The sequence below is a fragment of the Pangasianodon hypophthalmus genome, chromosome 13 (genome assembly GCF_027358585.1).
Source record: "Pangasianodon hypophthalmus isolate fPanHyp1 chromosome 13, fPanHyp1.pri, whole genome shotgun sequence".
NCBI classification, from domain to species: Eukaryota; Metazoa; Chordata; class Actinopteri; order Siluriformes; family Pangasiidae; genus Pangasianodon; species Pangasianodon hypophthalmus.
The window spans coordinates 18,639,454-18,656,582 of record NC_069722.1 but is presented as its reverse complement, the minus strand read 5'-3'; the positions used below and the strand labels follow the sequence as shown (position 1 = coordinate 18,656,582).

At 38.0% G+C, this 17,129-nt stretch overlaps 1 protein-coding gene across 5 annotated transcripts in view; it reads right to left on the bottom strand.

The window, feature by feature from the left end:
- septin9a (septin 9a) overlaps window positions 1–17,129 on the bottom strand; it is an 87,653-nt gene that overhangs the window by 11,783 nt on the left and 58,741 nt on the right. For all 5 annotated transcript variants that reach the window (XM_026916477.3, XM_026916480.3, XM_026916478.3 and 2 more), the window contains 4 exons: window positions 3,127–3,324; window positions 1,137–1,265; window positions 422–503; window positions 180–317 (listed from right to left, as the gene is read on the bottom strand). In XM_026916477.3, coding sequence (XP_026772278.1) covers window positions 180–317; window positions 422–503; window positions 1,137–1,265; window positions 3,127–3,324 — 547 coding nt within the window. The remainder of the gene's footprint in view (window positions 1–179; window positions 318–421; window positions 504–1,136; window positions 1,266–3,126; window positions 3,325–17,129) is intronic.

The window sequence follows — 17,129 nt, the reverse complement described above, 5'->3', positions numbered from 1 at the left end:
AGTTTTTGGAACTGTATTGTAGTGAAAAAAATTGACCATGTGAAGGGTTTTCGCAGGCTGCAACACATATACACGTGTTAGGATGGAGGTGCATGTCAGAGAGCTGAAACAGGAAAGGTCATTTTTTTGCAGAGACGTTTACAAAGCAGGGTGAATTTAAAAAAGGAAACTGTACTGACCAATGTCCTGTGGGTGGGATAAAGTATATGCAACAGTGAACTCGTGAGTCAGGGATCCTCTTCTTCCTGTTAATGTTGATCTCCTCCTGTAGGTACTGCTCATACTGCTCATTAATGAACTTCATTATTGGCTGCCAACTGTAGAAGAGTAAAAGCAATTATAAACAAAAATCACTTTAAAAAAAAAAAAGTACTGAAAAAGCAACAGATCATGTGGTTCATTTAAAGGAGTGCTTCTTTACCAGTTCTCGTTGTTGATCTGATCACCGAAGCCTGGTGTGTCTATGACGGTCAGCTTCATCCTTACACCTTTCTCTTCAATGTCTGCACAAAAGAAAGCCAAACACAACATACAGCCAATTTAACCGATATTTAATTAGTTATAATTTAATTATATTTAAAAATGTAATAATTTTCTGATGGATTTTGTCACATTCTAGATTAAATGCAAAGTGCTCGTGTGCTAGATTTCCATCTGACCCATTCATCACAGTTGAAACAGTTTCTCTGAAGGAATACTAGGCTTCTAACACTGTGGAGCCATGTGTCAAGTAATGTACAGTACTGTGCAAAAGTCTTAGGCACATGCAATGAAATGCTGTAGAGCAAAGACGCCTTCAAAAATAATGAAACTGGAGACTTTGACTGTCACACTTGCTTCTTATTTTTGCAGCGAAACCCAGCAGCCTTCATTAAGTTTTTTTGTCTGAAAAGTGTCTCTTATATAATATGCTGCTTTCTTTACTGACACACACATTTTTCTGGAACATTTAATTTTGTGCTGGAAAACTAATGTTTGGAAATCTAAAATGTTTTTGTACTGAATCATTAATGTAGAAATCATAAAATAAAAATCTATAACGAAGTTTGTACTAAAAAAAATAGAGTGCCTAAGACTTTTGCACAGTGCTGTATGTGTTAGTACTGTTTCAGGGCAAAAGCATGATGTTGCTTTACCATGGCTGATGGACTTGATCTCAATAGTTTTAGGTATGCGTTCCTCAGCTGTTCCCATGACTGACTTTCGGCTTACTTTGGACTTGAAGAGGGTGTTCATCAGTGTGGACTTGCCCAAACCACTCTGACCTGCATAGACACACACAAACACAATTCAAATTGAAGCTGTTATCATCATAGAGCTTATGGAAGCGAACCAGATAGGTTGTGAGTGTAACAGAGACAGGAAGAGATAGAAAGATTGGACAAAATCCGAATACACACACACGTGGACACATTCTAGCATAAGTCAAAGACATCAAAAAGCCAAAACACATGATAAGCAAGCATCCACAGACCATAAATGATGCTACAAAGAACACAAATGAAACTATAGTCAGGCCCACTTACACTAAGGCTTCCCTAAGGCTGGTGTCTGGGGATTGATCTCTCTCCCGCAACTAAAACCACTGGGGTGTCATATGACCTCTGTTAACAATCGCAGCTCACAATCAAGACACTGGACTCTCTCCAGCCTACAAAGACACTCTGCCAGTTCACACATGTAGCCTCTCCCAGAGCGGCCCTGAGAAACAGTCAGCTCATGTACACACAGATGGACCCAGCTGACCAGTAATCAAGAATCTGTAAAGTAGAGCTGTGCATTTTTTTAAAACCCGCCCTCTCCTGCAAATACTCTAACCACGCCTGCCCACTCCCACAGTTATTTCCGTTTGTACTGAGACATAATATTTTTCCAAAATATAAACACACATATGTAATTTCAACACTGTGAAATGTGACGTGTGCTTCCACTAGCAGTCACTTTAGCAAACCCCGATGGCTAATAGAAAGCATGTGGAGTTGATGGTGGTTATGGACTGGCAATTTTTACATAGCATTCAGAACAGTTGGGTGTTATCTCACTTTGGCCTGCAATTTTCATCTTTGATTGCTCACACTCTCACTCACATAACAATAAAAACTTTCCACTCCCACAACTTGAGTTTTTTTTTTTCATTTAGGCCTCAAATTCATATGCACATCCTGGATTAGAAGATTACACTCTTTTTTATAATGATTTTTGTCTGTATAATCACAGTTATTCAGCAACTAAGCACAGAGACACACCTCTACATCTGCTCATTCATGCAATTATCCATTCAACCAATCATGTGGCAGCAGCACAATGCATAAAATCTTAAAGATACAAGTCCAGAGCTTCAGTTAAAGTTCACATCAAACATCAAAATGAGACTATGACTTTGCCGTAGTTGTTGGCACAGGACTGGTTGGTGCCAGAGCAGATGTTTTTCCAATATTCAACTGTCCAGTTTGGGTGAGTCTGTGCCCACTGTAGCCTCAGATTCCTGTTCTTGGCTGACAGGAGTGGAACCAGATGTGGTCTTCTGCTGTTGTAAAGCCGTGCACCTCAAGGTTGTGTGTTCTGTGATACTTTTCTGCTCAACAAGGTTTTAAAGTGGTTGCTTGAGTTACTGTAGATCTCCTGTCAGCTCAGACCAGTCTGGCTATTCTCCTCTGAGCTCTCTCAACAAAGTCTTATACTGCCAAAAGAATTAACGCTCACTGGATGTTTTTTGGTTTTCGCACAATTCTGTCCAAACTTTAGGGACTGCTGTGTGTAAAACAATCCCAGATGATCAGCATTTTCTGAACTACTCAAATCAGCTTGTCTGACACCAACAAGCATGCCACGCTCACTGAGAGTCACTGAGATCCCATTTTTTTGTTCGATGTAAACATTAACTGAAGATCTTGACCAGCATCTGCATGATTTTATGCACTGTGCTGCTGCCACATGATTGAATACTGGATTAGATAATCCAGTGGGCTGGATAACTGTATGGATGAGAAGGTGTAAAGCTGTTCCTAATAAAGTGGGCAGTGAGTGCATGCATTCACCCTCTATAACAAGGCATTGGAAATTTTGTTGTTAAAGGCAACAAATAACTTCTTTTGTGTTTAGAAGTATCTGGGTATAAGCACTCACCCACTACCATGATGTTAAGTTCGAAGCCCTGCTTCATGGCCTTCCTCCTCATCTGTTCCAAGATGGCATCAATGCCCACATAGTTGAAGTCCACACTTGGCTTCTCTGGGCACGCGGCCGGGGGCATTTCAGGAATTACTGGCTCTGCCATACTGCTGTTACTGTTATTATAACTGTGGCTGGAAATGACCTCTGACCCTGAGAGATAAACAGAAAAATGGTATATAATGAGTATGAAAAAAAAAAAATTCCTCAAAAATGTAGAGTACTTTTGAAAAAGAGGTGCTGTTACCACTTTGTAATGTCACAAACTTAAAGAAAACCTAATATCCAGTAACAACTATGTCAGCCAAGCTAAAGGCCAAGAGAACACATCACTCCTGACACCAGAAGACAGTACTGAAAAAAGTATTTCTAATGTTATACAGAGACTTTATTGTGGGAACAGGGCTTCTCCACACATGTACAGCAGATTGAAGAAACACAGGAAATGATTAAACATGGACTTTTTGGCTAGGGCTTGATCTCTCCACTGCTCTTGCACTCACTGATTTGTTTAAAACTGCACACATTTGGTCCCAGTTCTCTGTCCAAAAATGTTCTCATTCTTCCACCTGATCTAGTACTAATTTATCACAGAGGAGCAGGCTGATATAACATTAAATAAGACTTCTAGTCAAGTCCTTAAGGGCTATTCCTATTACATCATTTGTGGGGTATGCAAAAAAACTTGGACAAACAAATGTGACAACATACAAGTGACCATGAAATATTATTTCTGCTTTTCTATGAGACGCGGTTTAATAGCTCTTTACTATGCAGAACATTTTTCATAGGGAGCTGACCTTTAGGGGAAAGCAGATAACAGCTCAGATACTCAGAAACAATTGCTGAACACATGAAAAATACCCTGAATTTGTGTATCTACTGTGTGGAAAGTCAACGGAAAGTCAACCACTTCCTGAACAAGTCTTGCACATATTCAGTGATAACATTACAGCTTGCAGGTGATTAGCAGTCAGAAAGCAATGCATATTAACGTAATATGTTATATGAAAGCCTTCACAGAGACTTATTTCAATAATCCAGATGTTAAACTTATAAATATATACATACACTATATGGCCAAAAATATGTAGACACCCGAAACTCACGCCTGGATGTGCTTTTTGAACACCCCATTCCAGATTTAGTCCCGCTTTCCTTTTATAATAACCTCCACTCTTCTGGGAAGGCTTTCTAATAGATTTTGTAGCATTGCTGTGGGGATTTGCCCATTCAGCCACAAGAGCTGAATGGCACTAATCTCTGCTTAGCTCCAGTGAAGGGAAACTGTAATGCTAGAGCATACAAAGACATCCTATACAATCATGTGCTTCCAACTTTGTGGCAACAGTTTGGAGAAGATATACTGTTGGCCATACAGTGTATTATGGGTGTGATGGTTAGGTATCTGCAAATTTTGGCCATATATTGTATTATAGATAGACAGACAGATAGTTGCATCATCTGAATTTCCTGAACATCATAGGAAGAAGAAAAAAATTTCACTCATTCTTTTTTTCAGCAGTGATATTGATATTGACCGATGTGGTTACTTTGTGAAAGTCTTGTTACCCAAACAATATATTGAAAATAAATTATTAATGAAAAATTGTAAGAAAATCAGTAGAATGTCCTTCATGCTCTCACATTATTATCATGGATGCTATTTAACCACATTTTGTGTATTTGCTAATTCTATGCTAAAAAACTTTCCCCTCTTATTATAATACATATAGAGTTTCAGTCACTATTTCAGTGCTCCTTTCCATCACCGCTGATTAGTGCACTACGGTCCATTATGGTGTTACTGTATAGTTAATGCACATTAGTGCATTACTGTGTTACTGTATAGTTATATTCTACCATTATAGTGGAAGTAGCAATAGTAGAAGCTGCTTGGCTAATCAACAATTAAACAAAGATGCAAACCATTCAGAGAAATTTTCTTGCATTTATAATCCCACAGTTTGGGCTACCAAAGTGCCCTCACTATATATACAAGCCTGAAAAGCTCCCTCACTACACACACGAGACTGAAAAGCTCCCTCACTACACACACGAGACTGAAAAGCTCCCTCACTACACACACGAGACTGAAAAGCTCCCTCACTACACACACGAGACTGAAAAGCTCCCTCACTACAGAGACGAGACTGAAAAGCTCCCTCACTACAGAGACGAGACTGAAAAGCTCCCTCACTACAGAGACGAGACTGAAAAGTTCAAGAAAGTTTTCAAGGAAGAATAATCTAGCTTTTACTGGTTTTTCTACACGTGTTTGGCTCTACTGACAGCATGCATTGCTCTAGTGGCTTTGACCTAATGATGTTAGTGTTAATAAATGTTAATGTTACAAGCCTTTTCTATGTTTTTCTACATCATTTTGTGTGTTGTGTAAAGGTACAGTAGTTAACATTCGCGTCGATACATCAAGCGTTCGGGTAGGCACCACCGCAGACCAATTCTGACCCAGGGAAACTCCTTTATTTACATAAAATATCATTTCTAAGGAATGATAACTATTCAATTCTGAGCATATTTTAAATTAATATCAAGAGATGCAGAATGCTGATAAAACAGATGTAAACACAAAGTCGGCGAAGCAAGACATAACTAGAAGCTTGACAGAGACCCTGTAAAGACAGGAACGCCAGGAAAGAAAAATCCCCAGGCCCGTAACCTGAGCCACTGGCAGCCCACCGCACTTGGCACTAGCTACTCAGAATCTCTGTCAGCTCCTCACAGAGCAGTTAGCTACAGCAGCCAACAAAGCTCTAGCAGTCGGATTCCTCCACTCTGAAAAAAAGAGCCACTCCATTTTACAGCCTCAGCAGTCTTATCCACACTACAAGACAGCACAGGTGAGCCAAGACAGGATGTCAATCATCTATAAAATGTATAAACAGAGTTGACAGAATAGCGGCAAGAAGACAAGAGGACAAACATACACAGATTAAGAATAAAAGAAAAAGCTAGACTCTGACCCAAGTTATGACAGATTGTCTAAAAGATTGAGTGTGGAAAGGAATTCTCCCATCTAGAGCTTTGTCACAAAGGCTATGTTCACTTTCGAGGCATTATTGCAATAAGCGTTAGTTTGCTCTGAAAAGTGCTGGAGATAGGAATGATGATAGGGCACGACTTCGAGAAATAAATAAACTGGGGGAAAAAAAAAAAACCTTGCGTGATTAATGAGACACCAGGTCAGTTCACAATTCTGTATCAAGTGTGTCTTATAGAATGTTTCCATTTTAACCACAACAGCTTCGTAAGTAAGGAATAAAACATGCCCGGGCATACTGTTACAGCATAAATAAATAAATAAATAAATAAATAAAACGGGGTGGTGTGACACCTCCGGACCCAAAGCAGAGTTACTGTAACCACCATGACTTTGATTATTTTCCAATACCAGCACATCCTCAAGTGTTTTATTCCTCTTATACCACAGAAATTTGCCAAAAACTACAATTGTTCCATTTTTTTAATGAATGACACGATATTATACATGACACATCAGTTCATAGCTATGTTTGACGTTGTGGAACATCCGTGAAACAAGTGGCTAAATAGTCGTTCTCTCACCAGACTCATTTTCTTTCTGTCTTGGAGTTAATAATTACATATTACAACAACTGTCATGTTACCAAGAAACAGGAAACATCACTGTCCTGAAGTCCACCATACAAGTCCCTGTGTATGAGTTACCATAGAAACGACAATATACTAGAATAAGCACATTAATATAAAGCTGCGATTTGAATTTTACAGCTTTGAATTACAGCTGGCAGTACTGTCAGAGCCATGCTGTTAGTGAAAAATAATCAACACCTTCAAACGAATCAGAATGGACAACTCCAAAGCACTGCGGTATTAGCATTTTTAAACACTTATAGCAATCACTGAATGATGGATGCGTTGAAAGTCTTTTAAAACTCAGACTATTGTTTACATTGCTTCATCTACATTGCGTCTTCACTGAGAACATGTTAGAATGAAAAACAGACTGGTTTCAATCCTCGCTCTTTATATTTGCATGTGCCACGATATGCAAATAATTGCAGTAGTTGTCTTCCATATACACTGATCAGCCATAACATTAAAACCACCTGCCTAATATATGTGTAGGCCCCCCTTGTGCTGCCAAAACAGCTCTGACCCGTCAAGGCATGGACTCCACAAGACCTCTGAAGGTGTGCTGTGGTATCTGGCACCAAGACGTTAGCAGCAGATCCTTTGAATTTGAAGGCCAAGTCAACACCTCTTTGTCATATTCCTCAAACCATTCCTCAACAATTTTTACAGTGTGGCAGGGCGCATTATCCTGCTGAAAGAGGCCACTGCCATTAGGGAATACCGTTGCCATGAAGGGGCGTACCTGGTCTGCAACAATGTTTAGGTAGGGGTATGTGTCAGAGTAACATCCACATGAATGCCAGGACCCAAGGTTTCCCAGCAGAACATTGCCCAGAGCATCATGCTGCTTCCACTGGCTTGCCTTCTTCCCATAGTGCATCCTGGTGCCATCTCTTCCCCAGCTTTTTCAGCAATTTGTGCTCTAGTAGCTTTTCTGTGGGATCAGACCAGACAGGCTAGCCTTCGCTCCCCACGCGCATCAGTGAGCCTTGGGCGCCCATGACCCTCTTGCTGGTTCACCGGTTGTCCTTCTTTGGACCACTTTTGGTAGGTACTAACCACTACCAGGAACACCCCACAAGACTTGCTGTTTTGGAGATGCTCTGACCCAGTCATCTAGCCATCACACTCTGGCCCTTGTCAAAGTTGCTCAGATCCTTACGCTTGCCCATTCTGACTGCTGCCAAAACATGAACTATATACATTGATGATCAAACAGGTTCACATGAAAGTTAGCCCTTTGTAGTCTAGTTTTATTACAGAGGAGACATTTTTATTACAGACACCACCCTAAGAAACACCAGGAAGAGAATTAAACTGATTTTAGTATATGTTTCGATCTAGTATATGTTTCTGCCACAATCTATTATATAAAAGATTCTCAACAGACTACATTTTCAAAAAGTGGCACGGACACATCCCCAGTGGACGCTCCACCTATGCTTACTGCTCAATTTTCATTATTATTTTTTAAATTATTTTTTATGTACGGTGTCAGAGACATAGTTTAGGCCAAAGGTAAAGTGAAATACACACAAATTTCCCACTTAACCCAGCTGTATTTAATCAGCTGCAATTAAATCATCTTTAGTGTCCAACATTTGCTTCTTTAGTTTTGCACTGGATTTATGAACCATTTTTTCCCCCCATAAGTACATGCTTAAATCTTTTTAACACCATTAAGCTATATAATCTTGTTTTTAAATCCACTATTTTGTAAATTAGTAGAAACAGTCCACATTTTTAAAAATTGGCTTAAATTGGAACCACATCACCATATTTACCAGCTTTTTGGTACAATTCAGGCTGTGGTCTAGACAGCAGAATGATATCAAACTGAACCAAGGAAAAAAGTGATTCCAGTTGTTGGAACTCCAGTTGATAGCCGAATTGTGATGTTACAGAGTTCAGCTCCATGGTGATGTTTACTTCTAAACCACACCAGCAAGTCTGCACGACATCAAGAAAGAACTAGACGCAAACCTTTACAATGTTTGGGTTGCATATAATTACAAAATTTTTTTGGGATAAGACACGCTTGACCAAATGTCAAAAACTGAACTTTTCTAAACTTTTCCAGGCCCTCATTCATACTTTTTCCAGGAGTTTTCATTACTGGCAAACTAATACTTCATTCACCAGGTGTTTACAGTTGGAACTAGTGCTTAAAGAGTTTAAAAAAAAATGATATTAGGTACCAGCACCCATGTCTAGCCACAGAATCAAATGGACTGTCTAGCTAAGAACAACATAATATTTTTTGGCTACAAACCCAAACCAAGAGCTGCTGTGTATATGAAGTGTGATTGTGTGATTTCAGTGGAACTGTATGCAGTTTCCATTTCATTTACAGACTTCAGTGGAAAAAAAAAAAAAAAAAAAAAAAAGACACACCAAGTTCAGCAAGGTCAACGCTACAGAGCACCTGAACCACAACCTGTAAAAAATTGTTTTATATGTCATTATTTCAACTTGACATCTCATTATTTCCATGTAATACTTTCAAATAACAAGACGTTAAGTTCAAATAACATACTATTTTGAAATAATCAGGTCAAAATAACAAGATATTAATCAAAATAATGACATAATATCTTAAAAAAAAAAAAAAAAAACAGGCTATCATATTAAAATAATTATATAATGTCTTGACATCCTAAGATATCTGGAAATAATTAGATGCGATCAAATTAAATGTGATGCGTGTCTCGCATTGGCGCATTGGAAAAATGTGTCCGGTTTAAACTGGCCTGAATGGAGCCAGAGAACAACAGAATTAAGAGTCAAAGACAAAAAAGGAGGAATGATCAGATGCACTGATGGCACTTTAAGCCAAAAATTATGCAGATTTTAATAATTTTTTAATATTTAGATACTGTGATGTACTGGTGTCCTGTCCAGGGTGTATTTCCAGCTCGCACCAAGTTTTCCCCTGGAGAGGCTCTGGACCCACTGCAACCCTGACCAGGACAAAGCAGTAACTGAAGGTGAATGAATGAATAAGTCAATAATATTTGGATAATTTACATTTTGTTAGTGACTGAATATTCTGTGTCTATAGTACATTTCAAATATTCAGTGCAGAGCTTCAGAGTTACTTAATGATTTACCGGTAACACAAGCACTAGCATGCCTAAAGGTGAAGTACAGGCACTTAATTTATTTTTTTTCCCTCTTCACGCACTGGTTGGAACCCTGATATGTTAACAGCATTTACACACGGAGCTGTGTGTAGAACAAGCTATTCCTGCTGTGAGCTGGCTAAGCTGACCGTTCATTCCCTTGTGCCATTTGCATGTGGCTGCTGAAACCTTTGCTAATGGAAGAACAATAAAGTCTCATCATCCAGCTTGTGTGTGTTATTTAGGTGGGACTAAGCACAGACATCACAATCACACACATCTGATTTTTGTGCCTTGATGGTTCCTAATTGTTTTTGTTAGTGTCCCACATCAGTCTTTATTTTGAGCAGACTACTGAAAGTACCCGCACATGCACATTTTCCAAATCAATAACATGCTCGACCCACATGACAAACATCAAACTGGCAATGCTAGCCATCACTGCAGTAATGATCAAATTACCAAACTAGCAACACAAGCCTTCATTGCAAAGAGGACTTACTCTGGAGGTAAGATGCTTCAGATGCCACAAATGTAAATGGAAGCTGGTTTTGCAGCTGTTCCTGTGCAATGAGGTGAGTGGGTGTGAACAGCAATGATATGGAATGATATGGAAAAGCTATGGGGAAAAAAAAAATAAAATAAAGCACATAAATTCAGATCTGACCATTGTTATTACAGGTAGATGATGTGAAGAGGATCAAATCAGAGATTTTTGTGTTTATAAAGTTGAACAAAAATCTCATCTCTCACATTTCGGCAAACCCATTCTGACCACTTCAACTGGAAGTAGCCATTGATTCTGCACCAAAGTCAATACCCTGCACTATTTAACTGACACGGATGCCTGTCCGCCCTTTTCATTTAAAACACTTTTACAAATGGCACACTATAGTAATAAATCCATGATCAAGAACTGACCCATACTGTACTAAGTACCCATGCTGAATTTGGTTAAACAAGAGCATCTGGGTGGAGCTAGAATCGTAAAGATCGTAGATCGTAAAGCTGTTCAGAGGATACTGATTATTAGAGAATATTTACGTTACACCTACATACACACTGCAGTACTAACAGTTACGTCTTACCAAGTGAAAATATATTGAATATAGTCAAATTTATCTAGTATTTCCAAAATTACAAGAACCCATATATGATTATTAAACATAAGTTTAGACGTTTTTTCCTAATTTCAAGCTTCAAATATTCCTGTTCTATTGGCAGATAATTTTAAGCATTTATTTACAGAAAGAAGCAAAATTATCTGCTAAAAGAATAAGAAAGTTAAATGAAATTAGAAAAAGCATTTGAAAACTCCCTGAATAATATTATATTTCATTTAGAATGATCTCATTATAAGAAATATTAAATACATTTGCCCATATGTAAGATAGTTTTACGTGTGAACATAACGTTTTTTGCAGTCCTTCACCATATATTTAAAAAAAAAAATCTTTTGAACAAAAACACAGTCTTTGCTGAAATATAGTCACAGGCAGAGAGCTGCATGAGCAGTGATTCATACTTTCCCCCCTACTGCTCTGTTTTCTATGAGATGGCACACCTAGCTACCATCTCAAATGGCTAACAAACCACTTCCTCAGTTCCCTGTTGCTTCTATAAAAAACTAACAACCCCACTTTTTATTATGGATCTCTAATAACTGTATAGTTACACATAAACTATACAGGTAACAATAATATATGGAGAAAGTTTGCACTATTACAGATGGATAACAGAAGTAAATACACAAACAAAATACACGTGTATCTTCAGTTTTGGCTCATGTAAATACACAAGTGTATCTCGACAGTTATAACAGAACATTCTCTCTGTGAAGCGTAATGTGGTAACTACTTTTGTATGAACTGCTGGTTTTCTTGGTTGTGACTGTACATACAAGGGCTGTAATCGAGTACAAATACATTCTTCAGAATGAACATATAATATGTTCTAAACAGATACCATTAGGAGACATGTTACTGGTTTGCTCCAGGAGCCCGCGCTAAACACTATGCTACCGGGCAAAATAAAAATAAAACCATATTTCTACCATATTTCTGTAAAAACTGGCCAAAAATTCAGTTTCCATTCACAATAATGGCTTCACGATTCAATTCAATTCTCAGAATATTTGGAAGAAAATATTAATGAAGAAATATTATGACTGAATTATGACTCCTTTCTTATTTCTGCACAATAAACAAAACAATTGCACAACAAAGTGGATTTTTGTCTGTATAAAACTAAAAAAAATCAAAAATTGCTACAAACAGAGGTTCAATATTGTAAACAAAATGTACTACAGGTTCACCATATCTTAAAAATAAATAAATAAATTTATAAATTCTCACAAAAATTTGAGTGAATAAACAAAGTCTCTGACCTGGGGAAAATAATGGATTGAGCTCTGTAGCAGTGCCCTGAGGCATAATTATAACCAGAAATAGAGCTCCAAAACAGCTAAAATGCCCGTGATCCATGGCCTCATTCTCGGGTACTGTAGATCACAGAGGTGCGGGTCTGGTGTCATTTGAAAGTTACTGAAGAGATCTTTTTAACTGTTATAAAGTGGTTGTGTAACCATTTAACCTATAATGCATGTTAGTTGTGATCTGGTGCTATCAGATGCATGTTTAACAGTATGCGGACATACATGATGTGAATCGCACATTCCCATGATGCACACTTAAATTTTTGCATCACAATGCATGGTGTAACAATGAATCATTACACCCTTAAATAACATGCTTTTATTTGTACAGCTGCTGCTTTATATACCCCATGCAGACCACGTGCTTCATTAATTTTTAAAAAATAATAACTTGTACATTCATTGTGTGTGTGTTTTGTCATTCTTAAATGAAAATTTTAATATAAAGTGGGACACAAACAAGACCATATGCAACATTAGTCCCTCATCCCTATTTCGTAAACATGGATAGAAACAGTGATTTATTCACTGTTTTCCAGTTTTGAAATATTACATAATCTGTTTTTCTTAATCTGTTGCTCAAACTGAAATTTTGCAGCTCATGTGCGGCAACCTTCAACAACATACATGTTAATCAGCTTAATTAAAACAATGTGGCATTTTCCATTTTGTAATAAGCCAGAATTAACCTCCATCCAAATAAAAACTCAGGCCATTGCTTTCTGCTTTGGTTAGTGGGTGGGTCCAGATTATGCAGTTTTACTGAGGTTAGTTATCTACTTACAGTTATTACACCAAACAAGCAGCATGGGAACTTTCAAAAGGGAATACAGCCCAGCACTGGTCCTACGCACATTACTGTATATTGTACCAACTGTGCACCTTGAACCACCTTGTGAAACATTAAATATTAAAATCCCAAACAGTCCTGCTTATCCTCTCTCATATCTCTTCACATATCTCCAAGTTCAACAAGGAAGGAAATCTAAGGTCAATGGAAACGCTGTACAAGAAGAAAGCCGTCTAGAGCCTTTAAAAACACAATGCACACAGTGGCAATGACAAATGTCATAAAATCCTGACAGACACAATGTTCTGTTTCACTGAATGCGCACAATGATAGCGTGGTTCCATGAAACTCTGATGCTTAAGTAAAGAAGCACTTTAGAAACACTTTTTAAGTTTTAGTACAATATTAATGCTGAAGGATCATATAGTGTAGGTATAGCGTAACACTTGCCCATTTTTACTTCCTGGCTATAGTACAGAATGGAAACCAGTTACCAATCATTGTGATTGTGCTGAAAGCTCTTGAACTCTCTGACACGCAGAGGAACAAGAGAGGAACAAGCAGATACAAGCACAATCTACAAATGATTTCCCTTCTATCCTCGGGCAAGAATGACGGTTTTCCTTAGTGACATGTAAAAAGAAAACTGACCCCTTTTCCTGTTCTCCAGACTGTGGAATCTTTACCTGTATACAAAACCGCTTTGAATAAGTTCTTAACATCTAGTATTCATAAACCTAAAAAAATCTTTAGCCTGCTTACTGCAAATGCACATGAAGTTACCACATCAGCAGCAAACATTAGGACCACATTGTTATTAGAGGAGACTGAAGGCCTAATTAGTAATATGGAGGAACATTGTAATATAAAGTCATAAAAAATGGATTATGATCTAGCACCAAACCTTAGTGAGGGTTTTTTTTTTTTGTATGTTTGGTTCAACCATCAGTGTTCCTAAAAAAATAATAATAATTAAAATGAATGAATGAAGCAAAAATGACTCGACTGTCAAAAGTGGACAAGATAGATAACTTAAAATACACAGTCCACGGTCCAAATACGGCCTACTGCCTCACTCTATTCAGCCCGCAAAAATAATGCTGAAATGGCAACTGGAATCTATTGACAATTTTGACAACAATGGATTCTATAGGTGAAAAGTTCAGAAATTTAAAAACGCCAACAAATCAGTAAAACAGTATTGTACACATTAAAATAATGTGATTGAAGTCTGAGAACCCCTGGCCTAACTGAATGCAGTCCACAGTCTGGTTCCTGTCACTTCTCACTTCTCACTTATAATAGGAAGTGTGCAGACTGACAGGTCTGAGGACATCTACTGCTAACAGCACTGTACAGCATGAGATAACAACTAGTCCAAAACAAACAACTGCAGGATGAATTGAGAGGAGAACGGGTTGACAGATGAGCTGGTCTGGATTGGAGGAGCAAAGAACCCGAGATTTGCTGTCCCCCACCAGGCACATATAGCTAAAGATTTTCCAGTAATCATCAAATGCATGGCTGAATTTAACAGAAACATCATCCATTCTTTTGATTAATGCAAGTAAAGCACAAGAAATAACTATAAAATAAAATGTACGTATGCATCCATCCACTCTGCTCCTTTACTAAATTGAATTTTCCGCAATTTGCCTTGATTAAATAAATCCAGGGAAAGACTGAGCAGTTTCAGTGCTTTAAAGGCAACAAACAAGTGTCCTCTGAGCTGAAATAAAACAAGGCTTCTTTCTCTGCTTTCAATTAAAGATACATAGCTTTTTCCCTTCATTTCTGAAAGGCTAGCAACTATGCACTGAAATTGATGCCAGTAACCCAAGAACCACAGAAATGAGGTGGAATGAGGAAGCAAAGTTGGAATCACTCGTTTGTTACATACAGTACAGGCAGAGGTAATGATCTCACAAAAAGCAATAAAAAAAATAATCATAGCTTGATTAAAGAGCTGGAATGAACTTCTCATCATTTTGCATTTATCTCTGGAAACAGACCTCAAGCAATTTGTGTTTAAAAGGGATCATCTGCTAAAACATAAAAACAACAAAATCTCAAACCAAAAAGATTAATGCTTGTCCCTGTGACCAAAATCAGCTGCTAGAGATTTCAATCGGCCAATCGCCATAGTGCCAGGTGAAAGAACAGTGGAAATACTGAATCATAACAGCATATTAAAAGCAGCGTTATATGCTCAACAACTGCTATTTCCCAAACAGCATTTTTAAAAATGGCATTTCCACAGAGAGCATGTTCTGGGACTCCGGGACTTGATGTCCACTCTTGGTCCTTCGCATTCCAGCGTTACAAACAGCTTGTCTTTGAGAAAATGGTACAACTATAATTTTAAGCCCCGTTATTTACCGAAGAAGCCAGTCATATATCATGTTCATATTGCTTGTTTTAGCCCTTGTTCAGTGATATCCTTGACTAAGGATATCACTTTAAAGATTCTTAGAGAGTACAGAAGAAAGAGTTGGCCTGCAGCTTCATGAAGAATTACAAACCCAGCAGATGCCAAAACCCATGGCTGAACCGTTAGCCTCTTATAGAGAAAGGCTCAGTGTGGAGCATTTCAATTCAATGAGCACTTAGTATTATGTTTTAACAACAGATATTGCCAAAAAACAGCTTTATAGAAATCCAGATGTAGATTTAAATCCCAGTGAGCAAGCCAGGCATGACGGTGGCAAGCAAAAACTCCCTGAGAAGACGTAAGGAAGAAATTCTGAGGGAACCCATCCTCTTCAGGGTGACACCGGATAGCGAGATTAGAAATCATTACTCTCCTACAGCTATACTACAAAGTCAAACAGTAGTAAGTGTGTTGAATGGATGTTCAGTATGAGGATACTGTGAGTAAGAGTCCTGGGATGAGAACATGGCAGCCTTTGTGACTACAGCAGCAGTTCTTGGGTCACCATTCAGATGAGATTATCCACTTAAATTAATTGCAGAGTAATCTCCCAAGCCAGACTTCTAGCATTTCTTCAGTAAATGTGACCAAAAACTGCCTCTTTTCACAGAAAGACGCAATTTCACAGACACGGCAGATGACTGATGTCTAATGTTCTAAGTGACCATTAGAAATTTACTTTTCATAGACAATATTGATGAAACCAATTAAATGCTGCATATTTGTGAAAGAAATAGTCACTTATCACTCATCTCTATTGAGACGAGGATGCAGAGGGCTCAAACATGGTTTCTAGGGTGTGTTTATGCAACGCCTTTAGCTGATGACACTGTGAAACTGTGAAACCAGGGGAAGAGGAAGAGGACTTGAAAGAGTCTAAACTTAATCTTGAATCTCAAGTTGAATTACCCAAGTCCTCCACCTGTTGATCTGTCGGTTCCGCATAAACGGAATACAGTTAGCTCACACGACATTGGAGACACAGCATTGCGTGAGTTCATGGAAAACTTTAAACATCCTCCTCAGTCAAGAACTGAGAATGTGACTTGTTATGGCTTGCGGCAAAGAAAAATCACAACAAACTTTTTCAGCAGCAGTACAACAGGTTTTGGGATTTCTTACATTATTGTTACATATCGATTTAAAAAAAAATAATAATAATAAAGATAAATAAATAATATGGCCACAGCAGCGAGGAAGTGTGACAGCAACAGTTTATAATTCAACATTTAGGCTAAAGAAATGTCATAAGATGATTTTCACTTGTGCCGGCTGTTTTCATTTCCAAAATCTTTTATAATTTTTAATAAAAACCCTGAAATAACACTTGTACCTAATTAAAGTTGCAACTTATTTAAGTGGACTATAAAAGCATAATTTAAACAGGTGTTTTCTGATCAACAATAAAGCTAAAACCTCATATAAAGAGCTACTTTACTATAATTCTGTAGCCAAGAAGAAGAAAGAAGGGGTACAGAAAAAGCAGTAGTGGTTCCTTACCACCACATTTTCCCCCAGAATAACAGAGTAATGACGTTGTTTATG